Genomic DNA, 20,102 nt, shown 5'->3' with positions numbered 1-20,102 from the left:
ATGTTGCTAATAGGAGGGGAGCTAGCTGAGCGGAGAATTTCTTGTAAAATTCTGCAGGGTAGCCATCAGGGCCTGCTGCTTTCCCACCTTGAAGTGAAAGCAAGAAGTGCGCAACGCAATCTCGGTAATCACTAACGTGAGCGGAGATAAAATCATCGACTACAAAAATGTAATGCACACTTTTAGAGACTAATATAAATCCCTATATACTACTGAGTTTAAAGAAGACAATACACAATCTAATGCATTTCTGAATACATTACAAATACCACAAATAGACACTTTTAGTGCGGAGGAACTTGATAAAACTCTGGCATTATCAGAATTACTAGATGCTATAAAGTAATAGATTTTTCTAAAAGGACTTCCAAAATTTTGTTGCTCTGGTTTTTATTCTTTTCAATCTTTAAAAATGTAATTAATTTAAGTATGTGCAGAAGGGGCGGCACAGTGGCGCAGTGGTAGTGCTTCCCGGGTCCTCCCTGCGTGGAGTTTGCATGTTCTCCCCATGTCTGCGTGGGTTTCCTCCCACAGTCCAAAGACATGCATTGGCGATTCTAAATTGTCCCAAGTGTATGTGCTTGGTGTGTGTGTGTGTGCCCAGCGGTGGGCTGGTACCCTGCCTGGGATTTGTTCCCTGCCTTGCGCCCTGTTTTGGCTGGGATTGGCTCCAGCAGACCGCTATGACCCTGTAGTTAGGATATAGCGGGTTGGATAATGGGTGGATGGATGAATGTGCAGAAGGATCTCATATTTACTGTTATGTCATCTATCATTGGTTTCTGGTTTTCATTTTTATGAATTTATTAATAAAAGGTCTCCTGTTGATTTGAACCTTCTGTCTTTCTGCCCTTAAGGTTACAATCTGAAGTAATTTTGTGCATAGTATTAGTCTTTTTTTCAGTATTCTGTACATGTAATGTAGAGAGTGAGAACAAAAATAAGATGTATAATTAAAAGAAAATTTGCTTAAATCCAGGAATTTGTCTTAATTAAACAAAATGGCAGCTTCTTATATTTTCATATTCCAGAATAGGGCACTGATTTTCTTTTTGTTGTTATTAAATAATTTGCACTACCCAGCTTCGGCCAGGAGATTACCTAAAACGGTGGACCTCAGTTATAGTGCTGTCGTTAATCGTATGTATCACAAGCACTATACAACAAACCAAGTACTTTCCTGTATATTGTCTACTATATAATAAAACACTATGGTCTGTGTGTGTGTCCTATCATTTAAAGCAATATCATTGGTCAGCTTGGCTTTGGTGAAGTAATTGAAAGAGGAAGTGCAAGTGTCAGATACGCAAGGAAGAGCAAATTAAGAGAGTCACCATCAAAGGCAAGATGTATAAAAGCAGACAGAAGACAAGAATGGTGCCTTGAAAACATTAGTCTGAGAAGTAGGCTTTACAGGAACACACTCCAGAGAAGGAGCACTTTTTTTTTTTTTTAATACTCGGACTAATATTATGAGATCACAGGAGCTCCTTACTCACTCTACAAACATTTGCCCATGAGTACAGCATTACTGCCATGGATAAATTCCTGCTATTCCTACTGACTGACTGGCTTTTGTTGGGGCACATTGCAAAACACAATTTTATAGGAAACTGTATTGTTTTGAATTAAAACATTTAATTAGCTGAAATAATGAACATTTTTGGGTATAAAAATAATTTAATTTTATAGCACATCCTGTAAAAATGGTAACTTCAATCAGAGTTGAATATAACATTTTGGATCTGTGACCTTGTAACGTTGCAAAGTTTTGGAGGATTTAGATCAAAAGCAATATATACTGAATCATGGTTTACCTTCATTTTTTGAATACATCATTGACATTCATGTGGTCCATGCAATGAACTCAGCAACCGGCAGTTCCCTGTTTCTGCTTGTGTCCTGGAGCATGGTGGTATATTGCGCTGTGACCTCGAAAGGACACGCCAAGATTCTGCAATATTGCATATACATATTATACCACCAAGGGAGAACTAATCCACCAATCGTATCCTCCACCCACTTTCTTCCATTCTTTAAAATATATTATATTATCACAGTTGGAAATCCATGGAGGACAAAGCACCCCTGGCTCAAATTTGTATGTATTTTATTCTGCATTTTGAGGAGTACATAAGAAGTACTGCGTGTTTTCACCCTTCCACTTTGTTTTTGCTGGTTGCCCTTAATTGTTTAAATTGGCAAGCCCTATTTCTCTTCCTAATACCTTCTCACCACTCAGCTGAAGAAATGTATATGTATGAGTGTGTGTATAGAGTATATACATATATATATATATATATATATATATATATATATATATATATATATAATATATAGTTGAGGTAAACGGCTGGGACACCCCTGCAGCATATGTTCCGTGGGAGCAAGGATGGGACACTCAATACCTCCCCCTGGATGCTAGATGGCAGCCTCCCTGGGCTGCAGCGGTGCCTTGGACTCCCGTAGGGCTTCATGGGGGTGGGAGTTTGGTGCAGCCCTGTTGGGTCCCGCAGGCGCCACCAGGGAGTGCTGCAGCGGGTGTTGCTGGGCTCTTCTGGGCAGTTATTTCGCCACACTCGGAAATGCAGCCCGGTGTCGCCAATCAAGTATCAGGAGCATTTTCAGGTGCCTGGTAAAGCGACCACCACTCAGGGGCCAGAATCAGGAGGAGGAGGATGAGGTTGCCTAGGAGGTGCTGGAGGAAGAGAAGGGGGTGCTTTGCTTTGTGTTTTACATTGTGTTTGTGTTTGGGACTGTGTACTGCCTGTGGGACACCACGGGGAAAACGTGTGCCCACATGCGAAGATAAACAAATAGTTTATTTTATGTGTGCCTCCGTGTCCAGTCTGTGTCAGGTCTGGTGCCTATATAGCGCCTTTTCACACTGGCATAGTCGGCAGGATTCCTGGCCGTCTGGAAGACAGGGACCTGCATTTAAATTCGTGTGACAATCCGGCACAGCAGCGCGAGGCACAGCACAGGAGCACGAATTGCAATCCCACAACAGCGTACCGAAGCGCTCTCACGTGGTAGGAGGACCACAGAAAGCTCCCTCATCCACCGCACCTCATGAGGAGGAAAAGAGCCAGGCGGGCCCAGTGATCGGCGTCCAGACGTGCCAGCGCCATCAGTACTGACTTGGAGGCCGGCGGTCTCTGACGATGGGCCACCCGGGAGCGGACATTTCCCTATGACAGGATCCATGATGAGGTAGATGACAGACCCAGGGATTTTGTACAGAGAGCAAGATCAATCTGCAGCCTCTTTACGCCGCCGAGCAACAGCGTGAGGATGGCAGCCTGGATGATCTCCCCGATGAGGATGTTCCCATGGAGCCGGGGGCGGTGGAGGAGCAGGAATGCCTCCCTATGACAGGTAAGGGGGTGGAGGGTGTGTGTGGGCTTTCTGCCGATAAAAGCTCAGAGGCAGGGATGACGAACTTTCACCCCGATCCCGAGGAACACCCGAAGGGGCATGTGGGGAATGTTCAGGACTTCAATGGTTCACCAATGAAACTAACCTACTTCGGGCTGTATGGGAATTGGAGGGCGTTCTCCTACCCATGCAGTCCCTCTTTCAGGTATTGCAAACACTGCAGGAGATTAAGGAGAGGCTAGAGAAGAAGCTCGGCACACATTTAGGAGCCATACTTGAGTGGCTGAAGTGGCGCAGTGTTGGATTCTCCAGCCTGCAGAATGTGGTGGTACAGGTGAGTGACGCCTGTGCCATACAGGAAAAGGGAGAGTTGAGCGAAGGGGCTGCGGTATTGATTGGTTCCGCAAGCGGAGTAGCCACACCTCCAACACAGGACACCGCGGCGATGACTGAGAGCACAGCTGGGGCTGGGCTGATAGAGAACCATGCAGACAGCCAGCTGGTGGATGCCGGCTGTCAAACTGAATCAGCCTGCATTCCGGCATCAGTCTCAAGGGCGTCCAAAGGGACGCAGATGTTATAGGGTCTTTCTTCTTCCCATAAGGGACCCAGACCATTGGTGCACCCCAGAATAAGAGGAGAACCCGGGAAAGGAAAACGGGGACTCCTAACAGTGCACAGTGTGAGCCCATCTGCTCGAAGCCAGAGGAGGGCTACACTGCGAAGGGGCAGAGGTGCCAGGTGCCCTCAGCTGAGCGGACGAAGGGGCAGGAGTTCCCATCCTGCTTCCGGTCCCGCAGAGGTCAATCCGGAGGGAGGTGCCGTTGCTTCGAGCGCAACCGCTGTGGCCACGACTGGAGGGATTGTCCATGAAGGATGTCCGGAGGACGCGGGCACTGGGACAACTCCCAGTCAGTTTGTTTTGTCTCCACAGGACAAAGCCGTGGACTGGAGGATGCCGACTCCCCATCCTAGATAGGACCAGCCCCCATGGGGCTCAGCTGAGAGAGGAGCACTGTGGCAGGCGGTCGAGGCCCATGCCTGGCCGGGACGCCCCTTCAGCATATGTTCCGGGGGATGAATTTGCCTAGGAGGAATGCTGGAGGAAGAAGAGGGTGCTTTGCTTTGTGTTTTACTTTGTGTGTTTGTGCTTGGGACTGTGTACTGCCTGAGGGACACCACGGGGAAGATGTGTGCCCACAGGTGAAGATAAATAAATAGTTTATTTATTTTATGTGTGCCTCCGTGTCCAGTCTGTGTCGGGTCAGGCGCCTATATAGAGCCTTTTCATAATATATATATATATATATATATGAAACCCTTTTCTTACAATAGTACCAAAGGGTAAAAGTGAAATTTCCAATAATACGTTCACCAGTCACCACGCAAATGCTCACTGCTACTTAACACATTAAATGACACAGTCATGGGCATGTAAGGGATGTTAGCGGGTCTGTACAACAGTTTTAAAGTGTACATTGAAGCTTGTTGTGTTTTGTGTGTCTGTATTTGTTAATATATACACACAGCTGATTTGAAGGTGAAAGCTGTTTAGGAACTTAAAATAACAGTATCTAAGCTCTGAATCGTTTCCAACTCCACTCATCACAATGCCCTTTACAGAAAAATAATGTTTCAGTATAATTTTCTTGTCAAATTAGTTGATTTTTTTTTTTTTTTTGAGAAAACGCAAGGACGTAAAGCAGTCCAAGTCAACAATTTAGTTTTGTGCTACACCCGTAGCCACAGTGCAAGAAGCTTTGTATTGTGCCAGTCTCATCATCACAAAAGCTGGTAAGCCACACACAATTGGAGAACAACTCTACCATTAGCCAAAGAGGTAAAACGCATCGTGTGGGGAGAAGGCTGCCAAACAGCTGAACTTGGTGTCGCAGAGAATAGGAGCCATGGCAGATCATGTTAAAAACGCAGATTTAGTACATTAAAAGTAGTTGCTATATTTAAATTGAATGAAAAATGAGACTACAGATATTGTAGATATGGCCAGTTTGCTTGTTTACATTAGATCTCAATATCAGAGTGCAGCTCAAGAGGACTTTCTGTTCTGTCAGTCACTTCAGACCAGAACTACAGGTGAACACATCTTCAAGTTCCTGAATGCATTTGTTCAAGGGAATAGACTCAATTGGAAAAGGTATGTCGGAGTCTGCAGGACAGCGCTAGGGCTGTGACAGGCCGCAACAGTGGAGTTGTGGCCAAGATTCACGAGTTGGCACAGGACACATGATGGACTTGCTGCAGCCCCGACAGGATGAGTGCAAAAAGAAAGAGCTATTCTGTCGAGTACAAGAAAGAAATTGTGGAGGAGTCCCAGGGCAAAAATCTTACTACTTTCTGCAAAGAGAAGAAGTTGGATATATGAATGCACTACGAGCATGCTACATGGACAAGAGTTTCTCATTTAAGGAAAGCTCTAGTCTATTGTTAGACATGAGAGATTGGGGCCAATTGTCGCGAGAAATTCATAATGGAATTCGGGGTTTGGAGAGTTATGATGATGTTCCAGAACATGATGACATGACTGTATTTGAATTAATGTAGATTTTTGTTCAAGAATAAATGTAGATTTTTGTTCAAGAATACTAGGGGCTTGTACCCCCGGCTCGCTTGATTTGCCCACCCCCTGGGGCGCGCTGCGCACCAGCCACTTAGCGTCCCTGCCACTCGCGATGTGAAGAAGAGGCTGAACGCATGCTAAGGAGGCGCAGTTGGATCAGCTACTGTCTTACTGCTGACGAGCTGTGTGTTCTGCTTGTCGCGCTGCATGTCGATCATTTAAAATCCTGTGCAGCAGCTGTCCTTTTATCTCACTGCCTTGCCTTGTGGGTCATTAAAGTGTCTCCGAGAAAATCACATATCGTGTCCTTCTAAGCCTTCCAAGATTTTTTTTTTTTTTATAACAGACATCCCCTGAAAATAAGACCTAGCGCATCTTTTGAAGGAACAATTAATATAAGACCCTATCTTATTCTCGGGGAAAAACGGTAGTATGTAGAATAACAGGCATAGGTGAAACAAGCTTTTGTCAAATTAATATTTCTGTCCTTTCCACATGTATAAATAGTGTTGAAATAGAAATGTGTTGGCCTTCTCTTCTTCAAAAGGCACTTTAGAACAATAACAATGAGAAAAGTAAAGGTTTTTCTGTTATGTTGGAGATTCAGTAATTTAATAAAAACCTTAAGCAAGCTATTCATTTTCATGAATTTGGTTTAGCATCTTGCATTTCTTACTGTTTCCCAATGTAACTTTTTTAAGACAGTGTATTTTTTGCTCCCATATTAAATAAACAAATGTCTCATTTGGGGAGATTGTAATTTTTCTCCGTATGGAATGTTGTTGGAATGATTAATACTTGTATTTGTAGCCCTCCCTTACAGGTCACTTACTTTTTGACATTAGCAGTAATGGAAGGTGAGCACACATATGTTTGTAAACTAAGAATTGTGATACTCTGTATTGCATAAATGGATCCTCTCTAGTTTACAAAAGCTCATCCCACATAATCATTCAGATTCCAGTTTACTTAATTCCCTTTTTTGACAAGTTCAATTGAGGCTAAAGGGCTAAAAAAACAAACAGAATGAGGCAAAAGCAGCACCATGTCACATGACTGCTTCTTGGCCTGCTGTATATCTGCTGTGCTTCTGCATCCAGCACAGAGAAGAGAGTGCACAGTGAGAGGGCAAGAACAGGAAAAGCAGAAAAGCGCCCTTATAGCAAACAAAATGCATGCTGCACATTTGGAACCCCTTTAATCAACATTTCAGTTTCAACTAGCTATATAGGCAGAAAACATGGAATAAATAGGAGTCCACCTGGTCTTCAAGTGCACAGCAGAAAACTCAAAAATATCCTGAAAATTAAATCTGCTGATTTTGAACTACTATAATGTGCTATTCGAAATTCTGTGTAAATGTATATAATTTCTGATTCTTTATACAAAATGTTGACCAAATTTCTTGTATTTCAACATTTTTCTGAATTTCTATATATGATAATTCATTTTTTTTTGTCTGTACTTGGCATTGTATTACAGTCACAAGTCTGTGGAAAACACGCAAGTAAGAAATTGAAGTTATTACAATAATAGTATTCAAATGTATTCTATTCAGTAATGAGTGGGACATCTTTTTACTATGGAAGCTTACTGAATTGCAGTAGAAAGCCTTCAACTTTATAATTTTAACAAAAGCATTGTACTTAATTCCTGTATTTTTTTATTTAGGTAACAACCCGTGTAAAGCTCATGAAGATATTCCAAATGTCCTAGTAGAAGTGATAAGAATTGATTATGGAGACTGCGAGTATCTGCAGCTCAGTGATTTGAGGCCACTTGGTTCACAATTATTTGCTACTCCACGACAAGCCCTTTGCGTGTCTCTTGAACATGTAAGCCGTTTTTCTTTGTAAAGATGTTTTCCACACTGTGTTTAAAATAAATGTATGTAAACTGTTGCAAATAATCATGCAGAGGTTTTCATGTTTTTTGTGTTACTTTAAGATTAGTATTTCAACTAGGAAATGGCACACTGGTAGAAAGGTAAATTACACACAAACATAAGAACATTTTTCTTCATATCAATAAGGTTCAACATATTGTCATAATTTTATTTTGAGGGCCTTGAAATTTCATCACTACTAGTTTTCAGAAGTCGGGTGAATAGGGATTAATGAACTGTGTTGGGCTAAATAGCCTGATGAAATGAAAATTATTATTATTAATAGTAGTAGTAAAAGACCAGTCTGCCTCATTTTTCAAAGTTATCTCTTGGGTTATGGGGAGCCAAAACTGGTGTTGGCAGAACTGGACATGAAAATAGGAGAAATGGATTCATTGATGATTTAAATAAATGTATCAGTTTGGCCTTTGGAAATGCACACAGTTGGAAAATTCATAAGGTTCTCACTTTATTTTACTTGCCTTTCTCTGTAGATGGAGTTCTCAGTCATTAGACTTGTATCACAGTAACTGAGCCATAGTTTTAAGAAAGAGAATAATACAATTTATTGATAAAATAAGATTACGTTTAGATATACCTGTATTATTAGATATATGATAAGCTCTTTTGTCAACATTAAAGAAGGAGCACAAGATTGGGGCAGACATAGAAAAGTCTGGCTTTCTGTTGTACATTTAAAGGTTTCTATATTCATTTTTACAAGGTTTTTCAGTTAGTGTTTCATTTTTGGAATTTTAGCCTGATATCAAAGTTGTCTCATTCTTACTCTAGTGTCCAGCAGTTGGTGGGACAGAACTAAATCATTAGGCCTTTTTGTCCTTGAATTAGTTAAACGCTTGAAAAAGCTAGTCTTTTCCCTTAGATAGTCATGAGCTCGTTACATAGTAACAACCAAACTTGAACAAAATAAGTCATTGGATGACTGTTTACTAACTACTTAGAGTTCTGATTTATCTTGCCACGGATAAACAGTTTTACAATTACAAATCTAATAGAATTAGGTCCAAAGCTGTGCGGATATGTGTGTGTCATTGTGCTGGGTTTGAGTGAACTGCTTTGCTTTCAGTGGAGTGTAATAGTGGTGTTTACGAAGTGGTCCTTTGTGTCCAACGTGCAGTGTCATCTTTTTTTTAGCTCATTGTTAGACATTTTGTTATGTCCTCAACAACTTCATAGGTAAAAGTGTGACTCATCAGCACCTAAACTGTCATGCCAGAAGTTCCCTTCTTGAAGCAGTGCTGCTTCCACGTCTTCTCAGACTACACTCAGTCATTGGAAAAAAGGTTAAGCTTAGAAGAGTGGATCTCTGAACTAGTAAGCCCCACATGGTGTTCAGAAGACTGTCAGTGTGTCCAGTTGCACAAAGAATGGGTTATCTTCCTGCCTTTTGTTGTTTGCTACACTAGGGCCAATATCAACTGATATTAGCCTTCTGCAAATGTATTGTGGTAACCTTCATTGATACTCCGCCTAATATGATATTGAAACTCTTAAAAGAAAAGTCTATTTATTAGGTTATTTTCCTAGTATAGGCCGTCACAGTTTGAAAACCGATATCCCTTAACTTGCTCAGTGATAGTAATAAGAGTTGACTGTCAACAATCGAAGTGCTACGTCCAACAGCAATTCTCATTGTAATTATAAATATTTATCATTCAATCCATATGCATAACATACTCTTCTCCTTCTTGACTTTTTCCTAAATTGCTGCAGTTCCAGTACCCATGTTATTGCAACTCTGAAATTATTTTCAGAAAGGTGCGATTGATGTTTTTCTTTATTTTATTACACAAAAGACTACCTATTACTGCTACAATCAATTTAATTGAATGTTGGTACCCAGGCATGAATTCCTGTCTCTCTCCTCCAACTTGAACTTGGTCACATTTGCATATATTTTTTACCTTGACAAATCTTTTCCTGATGCTGTTATTGATATTACAAAACGTTATTTCCCACATGTGAATTGCTGTCTGTCTTCACCAGAGAACTATAAAGTAATCAACAAAAAAAATGTCACACTTGTACTTGGTCACATTGTTTCACTACACATGATGATGTTATTTCAGTTAGATAAAAAAACCACTATAAACTAACTTTAAATGGCATTACATTACATTGTTTTTCACACACCATGGACTACAAAGTACACAGCCAGCTTGAATATGATGTGGGAAAGGAAGATCATACAAAGTGACCAGAGCAATAAAGCCACAAGTGAAGAGCACAGCTTTAGATGGCGGCTCACACACAACAGTTTTCACGGACATGGAAGGATGAAAGCAATGTGATACTTGATCAAACCTGTTTGATTTTGATGGAGCAAGATTTGGATTAATTGGAGTGAGCTGCTGAACATGTTGTATTACGGTATTGGCACGCTGCTGACTGCCTCCTACTCTCTAAGATTATGTAAATGAAGACTATGACTGAATATCATTGGAAAAGTCATGTAATGTGACATGGTCTTTAATTGTCTTCATGTCTAGTGCTTATTAATGTTCATGTGGGATGACAACTGCAAAGGAAAGAAGGTGTGCTTACTCAGCTTTTAAGTCAAGCTTTCTTTTAACCAGAAGACCAAACAGATTAAGGTATCGCAGTAGTTAATGGATATGCTTCACAGGCTTATCATTATGAATTAGAAATGCATGCCTGGCCATTTTTGATGTGGAGTCTGCATGTTCTCCTGTGTCTTAGTACATTTTGAATGCTTTGTTTCATCTCCCACAACCTCAAAGAACTGCAGTTTAGGTTGAATAAATCCCAGCTGAGCACAAGTGTGGATGTATGGGTGAGTGGACCCTGTGATGAAATGGTGCTTTGTGCAGGGTTGTTTCCTACCTTGCATTCAGTGCTTTGGGATTAGCTCTGGACCCTTGCAGCTATGCACATTTGATTTTATTCCAACTTGTATTTATTAAGTTATACCTTCTTATCATCTTTCAGCAATTGGAGCAAAAAGGATTTTTATACATTTTACTACAATTCATCATAAGATGAAATATTAATACATGTTCATGTGTAAACATCATACTCGTAGTGCATTTCTTTTCATTCATATTTTCGTAGGAAAATTAATGCTTAAACGCACCAGCAATATCATTAATCGGCCATCTTTTCTTCCCACATGTTAATATTGTTATCAGTCTAAAAACTCCATATCACTTTACACTTGGTTAGGTGTTCCCCTATGAAGCAGAAGTCAGATCTAAACTTGGCTGATTTAAGAGAAAGAAAACTGAGTTTTAAGGGAAGAAATAAACATTTTGCCATTGGTTTCTTGGATGTACAGTGTCCTATAGTTTTGTTCAATCTGTTTTAATAACACTAATAATAATAATAATGTAATAATAAATTAAGTTATAAATTAGTTGAGGAGTCTTTTTTTTTTTTTTTTTCCTTTTTTCTACGTAGCAGGTCTTATGTGCCCCTGGAAGCCTAACGATGGAGCTGTGCTTTGTCCTACAGCATTTACACAGTTATTTAAAACCTCTTTAGAGGGCTGTGTTTGTGTCCTAGGTGAATTATTCAGTTGTCTTATTACTGTTTGATACAGCATTTTGCAGTGTGCCAGGCCAACCAGAAAGGAATTAGATGTTTTTCAAATAGCCATGAGCTTATGTAGCTTCAGTCTTTAAAGTATAATATACAAGCTTTATCTAATTAAGCCTAAACTGTTTTACGTTGTTTACAGTGAGACCATGAGAAAAATTTCAATATTTGGATTCATATATTTATGTAAGCTGGCATATTTTGACTAAGAACTCCATCCTCAGTCAGACTTAAAACATGTTTACAGTTTATCACTTGGAAGTTTGTACAGTACAATTTTGTCAAATATATATTAGAAATTGGTCGGCTCAGCAAAGGAAAGCCATGGAAAAGTATCACAATTAACCGTAACAGTTATCTTTAATTTTATTTTGTTTAATTTAGTTTAGCTTTTCTATGGTACCATTATAGTGCAGTGACTATTGCTAGCTTAAAGTTCCTGAAACTTATTTTCAATGTCTTGCCTAGCTGTCCTCTAAATTTAGTATGCCTGTTTTCCTCATTTCTGCCTGTTACTCAAGTTTACTCACACAACCTAAAGTTGTGTGCATTATGTTAAATATGAATATAAATTTTGACTGCCTACAACTCCATAATAAGGTGAAAAAAACGGATAGATAACCTAAAAATTTTCACTGGCATGGGATGAGATGCTTTTGTAAGATGTTTGTCCACACAGTTATTTTCAGAATTTTTCCCAGCAGTGCTGGTTTAGAGTAAACTAGGCTGAAGTAATTAATATAGTTTACTATTTCTTAAAAGTTGATGTTGAACATGCTAGACAAGGTATTAAACCATACCTTATTTTCTACAAAGAGAAAAGCCAAGCAAAATGACACCTTTTATTGGCTAACTAAAAAGATTACAATATGCAAGCTTTCGAGGCAACTCAGGTCCCTTCAGGCAAGATGTAATTTTTTTCTACAAAAATTCCTAGATACTTGGAATACAGAATGTGAAAAGTTACATATGAACCTTGTTGTAAACATATAAATCTGTAAGTTGACAATATATATCATGAGAAGAATTAGGCAGAAGTTATGGTGGGTTTGGTTTTGTTATTTTTTGTTTTAGGTGGTGGGATATGGGAAAAAAACACCAATATCTCAAAATATTCACTGTAGGTTACACCAGTTAATGGACTCAGCTGGACTTCTGAAGCCATCTCTTGGTTCAAGAATATTGTTGCAGCAAAGATATTGTATGCACGATTATATCCTAAAGAAGGCACAGTGGCAGTAGACTTGTTTATGGAGAAAGGAAAACTTTGTTCTATGAGGTAAGAACACCTTTTTCTCATATTCAGAACATAACCTTTGATAATTTTCTTGTAAACATGGGAGAATATAATGCACAGCAGGTAATGACATATATTAGTATATAAATGTGTTATTTGGTATTAGGTGAAAAGGGGAAATTCAAAATAAATGGATGGATGGTGGGTTGGCGCCCTGCCCGGGGTTTTTCCTGCCTTGTGCCCTGTGTTGGCTGGGATTGGCTCCAGCAGACCCCTGTGACCCTGTAGTTAGGATATAGCGGGTTGGATAATGGATGGATTTAGTTTATTTTAATAAAGAGAGAAATAAAATATCCCTTTATAAAAGTACTTTAATAGTACAAGTCCATTTTCAATAGTTCAGGACATTTTGTTTTTTATGATCCCAGAAGTTTCCTTGTAAGTGATGTTTTTTGAGGTATCTCTAATGATGTAAGCTGCATGCTTGAGTTCAAGGTCTGGATCATGATTTTGTTATAATCTGCATGCAGCAGCCCATAATAATGAGATCTGAAGTACTCAACGATTCCTGAATTGAGTGGGTGAAGATAACTAGTGAAAAGAAACTTAATATCATGTTGTACTGTACTGTCCAGTATCCTGTGGGAAGACTGACTTAATGCATTGTTCTGCAAGTGACATCTCTTTCGTTCTTGACAGCATATTTTTGTATTCAATTTTGTGACAAAGTCCAGGAACAATGAAGAATTCATCCAGTCTTTTCTTAAGTACACAAAGTCTGCATAGAGACGGATACTCTTGAATTGTGTTGGATATGCTGATTTTCCAATTATCTGCAGTTTTCTTTATTTTCTTTTTCCATCATTTTCAACAAAACATTTTGGTCACACAATGTTTACATCGCCCCTTCTGTGTTCTAGTTCCAGTGATAGTTTTACCAATGGCATTCAAAAGAACCAGACACTATTGATAAACATTTGTACATAGTTTATAATTTGATTGATAAATTACCAATGGCTGTAATAAAGAATTAACACCCTGATTTTCTCCTCAAACTGTTTTACTGGGAATGGTGTAAAATCCCTTGAAATGTTTTCAAACTCTTCACTGTATACCTTTCTCTAAGCACTTACCCATTATCTCCAATTTAATAATCTTGTTAGTGCCATATCTGCTTGTGATATGGTGCTAATGCAGGAAATATTTCAAGCCTGAAATGTTATGTCTGTTGCTCCCATACACAATAAATTTTAGAAAATTTCAGTCCCTCTGACCAAAAAAATCTCAATACAGCATATTGTTTAACAATAGTGCAGTCCTTCAGCAAAGCGACCATATTAATTTCACCTTGGTTTCAACTAGACTAACATCAGAACGCCTCACTGTGCATGTTCAAACTACCCATAAGTCAATGTGAATGTGTTTTATTGCATCAGCTTCTATCCGTTGCAAGTACCACTTAATTTTCAAATTGCCTTTGGTCGACATCCTCTGCAAAGGGATAAATTAGTGGACAGTAGGGAGGAGCTGAGATATGCAGAGCAGTTTCTTCCCCAGTATAATAGATGGCACTGCTGTGCTGGCGTGGACCTGTGCCCACAGGGGTTTATGGGAATCGTAGTCCAGAGAGACACATTTGTCAGGGTCCCTTGGGTGCTGCTAGAGGGCACTGCAGGGAGAAAGACTCCCTGTTTCAGAAGGCTTCCATCTGACTCAGAAGTGCTTCTGTCAGACTACACCACAATACCTGAAGTACTCCCTAGTCTGACATAAAAGGGAGCCGTCCAGTCTCTGGTGAGTCAGAGTCATGAGGCAGAAGGCAAAATTCAGCTACATGCGGAAAAGGAGGAGTAAGTTATTGGAAGTCTATGGAATTAATCTGTAAAGGTATTTTGTGGAAAATAAAAACCTTTATTTTGTACTACGGACTGTTTAGTGTAGTGTGTCTGCAGTTTTTGGGCTCAGTGGTGCCCCCTATCTTTTACATTTACCGTTGTATATTTATTTTACTGAGTTCACAGTTTTATTTCATCCATCCATCCATTTTCCAACCCGCTGCATCCGAACACAGGATCACGGGGGTCTGCTGGAGCCAATCCCAGCCAACACCGGGCACAAGGCAGGAACCAATCCCGGGCAGGGTGCCAACCTACCTCAGGACCAGTTTTATTTCAATTATTGTATTTTACACCTTGGCCTATGAGAAGAGAGCAACAATGAAATAACAACTACAACAACAGCATTTATTCGTATAGCACGTTTTCATACAAATGATGTAGCACAAAGTGCTTTACAAGATGAAGAAAGAAAAAAGAATAACATATAAAACTTGGGCAATACTAATTAACAAACAATAAAGTAATGTCTGATGACCTGGGAGGAAAGGAAAAAAAAAACAAAATCTGCAGCGTTCCAAGGCCATGAGACCACCCAGCCCCCACTGGGCATATATATTTAATATATTCACAAATAAGTTATTGAATAAGTTATAATTTTGTGCAAATGCTAATGAAGGAGTTCAAAAAGAAATATATGAAATATTAATTGTCTATTTCATCATTTTACTTTGATTTGGGTTCTTATTTATGAAGCTTCTTTTATTGTGTGCTTTGTGAAGAGCATTATAAAAATAATTGTCTGCTATTATAATTAATCTTTATCTGTAAGATTTGTGTCAGCTTCAATTTTTTGACTTTGATAATAATTGAACTTGAAGCTCAGCTTTAGTTTTAGAGTAAGTCATACAGGGCTAGGTCTGGACAAATAGGATGGGTGTGCCATAACTTTAGATCTACAGTTTTGCAAAGCAGCCGTTATAACCCATGCAATGTGAACACAGACATTGCCATGAAGCACAATGTTCATGGTTAAGCAGTTTCTGCATTGCTTTTCTTTGACTGACTGCTGTAAAAACCAAAGCAAATCAGTGTAACATCAGCTGTTTGTGGGGCCTTTATGGGCATTAAACCAGTTTGGACTATACTTGCATAAACATTATCAAGTCATCTATCCAGCATTGGCCTAGACCTTAAACTAGAGATTCTTAACCTTTTTTGAGTCACAGACCCCTTTAAGAATATTCACATAAACACAACTTTACATGCAATGAATATAATTTACTTTATTTATTGAGATTTGATTGTCTCATACATATGACATACACATAGCATTATTAAACTTTAAAGTAAACAATCTAAAAAAACACTTCTTTTTTTATGCAAAATCTATACTAATAAAAGGCAAAGCCCTCACTCACTCACTCACTCACTCATCACTAATTCTCCAACTTCCCGTGTAGGTAGAAGGCTGAAATTTGGCAGGCTCATTCCTTACAGCTTACTTACAAAAGTTGGGCAGGTTTCATTTCGAAATTCTACGCCTAATGGTCATAACTGGAAGGTATTTTTCTCCATTAACTGTAATGGAGTTGAGCTGGAATGACGTGGGGGGGCGGAGTTTTGTGTGACATCATCACGCCTCCCGTAATCACGTGAACTGACTGTCAGCGCGTGCGTAGAAAACCAGGAAGACCTCCAAAAAGCGCTTAAGAAAACATGCATTTTATAATTGAGAAGGCAGCGAAACAATAAGAAGTGAGCGAGTGACATATACTACCATATTCATGAGTGTTGCCAGCTCGGAAAGAAAGTAAGGTGTAAACCTAAACTTTAAATTAAGTTCATAGACAGGCTACGCTGGCGTTTCACATACCCACAGGTAATGCGGGATACAAGTTTAATGAGAGGGCGCAGGGATATAAACGAGTTTTGATCACTTTGTAACTAAGTTAAAATTGTAGGTGAAGGGTGTGCTTATGCAAATTCCGAGACTGTGTTTGTGGGGATTGACAGTTAAGGCGGGTGGGGGAGTCACGTCATCATCTCCCCTCCCACCTCATTTTGCTCTGAGCTGAGCTCCGCGGCTAACGCTGTCTTCCGAAGCAACACAATCGTGTTACATTATTTTTAAAATCTTTCCTTTTCTTAGCACAAGCACAGCCGAGAAGCTTTGATGCATGTGCTCCATAACGCGTTAAAAAATAATGCATTTAATCACACTTTGCATTACAAGCAAAGGGGAGCTTTTGTCAATGCATGATTTCCTGGTACACGGATTACATTGAGCAGCGCATCACGATTTATTTTACCCTCGCTCCACCTTAGTTTGAGAAGAAGTATGAAAAAATATGAGGTTAACAAAGAAAAACAGCACCAATTCAAGCTTTATGAATAATCGATTCGCCATCAATAATTGTTTTGGTAAAGCCATCCTCCTTCCATTTTATAATTTTTCCGCCACTAGCTATGATTAAATGAACGGTAAAAAAGTAAGAGCAAAGCGAGGGTGACTTATTTAGGCAGGCATATATATGACAGCAACACTCATGACAATGTCAATCATGTTACGTTATTATTAAAATGTTTCCTTTTCTTTTTCATTACTTCTTTAACACACTACTTCTCCGCTGCGAGGCGCGGGTATTTTGCTATATATATATATATATGAATGACCTCCAAAGATCGCTGAGACTTTTGATATCATGAACGTGTCTGCAAACTGGGGTCTCCTGCCCAGCAAAAGTCGAGCAGCCAGCGCGTGCATAGCTGTGCCGGCCTTTGAGACGCTGACTGCGCTTCTGCCTTAAGTCAAAGTGAGCACTTTTAATTTTTTTCATCCTCCCCCTGCGCTATAGCCCAGACAAGTGCAAACACGGGACCCCTTTTCTACACCACGGCAAAATAATATTAAGGCGATTCACACTTTCTTTTGCACGTATACGATCATCAGGTCCTCACCTCGAATTATGAAGACACGCACAGGAGTGGAGGACTGACAGTGCCATCACAGCCGATTAATGGCAGGGACGTCTCACCAGTCTACACAAGACCCACCGCGACTGTCCCAAAAGGCTCATATCATCAGCGAAGACATCTCTCTACACTATATAAAAGAAAAAGGCAACTTTCCTTTCTTTACACCTTTTTTCCTTTTATCCCAAACCTTTCTCTCTTAACACTGCAGAGGACACAAAACTAATTTTCTTTAAATGCCGGTAAGGCACATTACCAGAGGCACAAATTTGAACGTTCACATAGAAAATGTAATTTCAATGTACCTGTACTTCTTAAAACGTTAATGTTTTACTGTTTAATAACTTATAGACTATAATTTATTATTTTTCCCTTGCACTCAGTGACCAAACCTATACACACACATATAGACACATACAAACATACACACAAGTATATGTATATGTATATATATATACACACACACATACATACATACATACACACATATATATAATTTGTGTGTGTGTATGTATGTATGTGTGTGTATATATGATGTACATAGGTATGTATGTATATATATATATGTGTATATGTAGATATGTATATAGATATGTAGATATGAAGATATGTATGTGTATATATATATATATATATATGTATGTATGTATGTATGTATGTGTGTGTGTGTGTGTGTGTGTGTGTGTGTGTATATATGACAGCAGCAATCCAAGCTGTGAGAAAACAGTAAAAAGGAGGCGTGTCAGACGTCATGGTACATTTTCTGATGCAGCTGCCAAAAACAACTTCGTGACGCTGCCGCCAAATACACAAAACAATTACTTTGACAATCATGTTACATTATTTTTAAAATGTTTCCTTTTCTTTTTCATAACTTCTTTAACACATGACATCGCTGTGAAGCTGGTATTTTGCTATATATATATATATATCACAGCGACACTCATAACAGTGACAAAACAATTACATTGACAATCATGTTACGTTATTTTCAAAATGTTTCCTTTTCTTTCTCTTTTCTTCTTTAACACACTACTTCTCCGCTGCCAAGCGCGGGTATATATATATATATAGATAGATAGAGATACAGTATATATATATATATATATATAGATAGATATGAGAACAACACTCATATCAATGACAAAACAATTACATTAACAATCATGTTACGTTGTTTTTAAAATTTTTCCTTTTCTTTTTCGTACTTTCTTTAACACACTACTTCTCCGCTGCGAAGCGCGGGTATTCTGCTAGTGTACAATAAATCTAACTGACCTGTAACCAATTTCTGTAGTGTCTTCTATCTAGTGTCAATGTCACTTTTTTATATTTCCATTACAGAAATATTTTCTTTTGTCACCAGTGTCAAGGGACAGCTAAACATAGGCAGGTCACCTATTGACTATGACAAAAAGAAGGTTGCGATACATATGTACCAGGCAAAAAGGAATATTTGTTGGTGTATTGTTCTTCAGCTTTAGATAGTTGGTGATAACATGATTCTTTATTTTGCAGTTTTTGGCATCTGTGTTGACTTGGTCCTTAAACAACACTATAATACCCTTTTGTGTTCAAGCTGAAAACCTTTTGTAATCTGCGTAATGTTTATTAATAAAGATAAATAGAAGCATATTACATTAATCCATCCTCACCATTTCTTCTTGTGTATAGAATTATGTTTGCTGAAATCCTGGAAGAAAATATTAAAATGGTCAGTCACGGGGAACGGCAAGAACCAACTATGTACAAAGCATTTATCCATCACAGAAAAAAACTCATACCTCCAAAAAGGGCAATTTTATAGATACCAGTCTACTACTCAAACTAACCCACAAATCTTGGAGATAAGTAAAAAATGTACAGGTTTGGTATTTTGTGCGTTAAGGAAGTAGCAATAATTAGTGTGCATCATGCTGCGCTAATATAATTACTACAAAAACATTCTTTATCCATCCATCCATCCATCCATCCATCCTCTTCCGCTTATCCGAGATCGGGTCGCGGGGGCAGCAGCTTGAGCAGAGAGGCCCAGACTTCCCTCTCCCTGATCACTACTTCCAGCTCTTCCAGGAGAATCCCAAGGCGTTCCCAGGCCAGCCGGGAGACATAGTCCCTCCAACGTGTCCTGGGTCCTCCCCGGGGCCTCCTCCCGGTTGGACGTGCCCGGAACACCTCACCAGGGAGGCGTCCAGGAGGCATCCTGATCAGATGCCCGAGCCACCTCATCTGACTCCTCTCGATGCGGAGGAGCAGCGGCTCTACTCTGAGCCCCTCCCGGATGACTGAGCTTCTCACCCTATCTTTAAGGGAAAGCCCAGACACCCTGCGGAGGAAACTCATTTCAGCCGCTTGTATTCGCGATCTCGTTCTTTCGGTCACTACCCATAGCTCATGCCCATAGGTGAGGGTAGGAGCGTAGATCGACTGGTAAATTGAGAGCTTTGCCTTACGGCTCAGCTCCTTTTCACCACGACAGACCGATGCAGAGCCGCATCACTGCGGATGCCGCACCAATCCGCCTGTCGATCTCACGCTCCATTCTTCCCTCACTCGTGAACAAGACCCCGAGATACTTGAACTCCACTTGGGGCAGGATCTCTCCCCCAACCCTGAGAGTGTACTCCACCCTTTTCC

General features: G+C 39.7%; 1 protein-coding gene across 2 annotated transcripts in view; it reads left to right on the top strand.

Moving 5' to 3' along the window:
• Window positions 1-20,102, top strand: part of LOC120537394 — a 51,231-nt gene that overhangs the window by 26,933 nt on the left and 4,196 nt on the right. For both annotated transcript variants that reach the window (XM_039766301.1, XM_039766300.1), the window contains 2 exons: window positions 7,628-7,791; window positions 12,542-12,696. In XM_039766301.1, the coding sequence (XP_039622235.1) occupies window positions 7,628-7,791; window positions 12,542-12,696 (319 nt within the window). The remainder of the gene's footprint in view (window positions 1-7,627; window positions 7,792-12,541; window positions 12,697-20,102) is intronic.

Source organism: Polypterus senegalus, chromosome 10 (genome assembly GCF_016835505.1).
Source record: "Polypterus senegalus isolate Bchr_013 chromosome 10, ASM1683550v1, whole genome shotgun sequence".
NCBI classification, from domain to species: domain Eukaryota; kingdom Metazoa; phylum Chordata; class Cladistia; order Polypteriformes; family Polypteridae; genus Polypterus; species Polypterus senegalus.
Note: the sequence above shows the minus strand (reverse complement) of the source record. Positions and strands in the feature narration are given on the sequence as shown.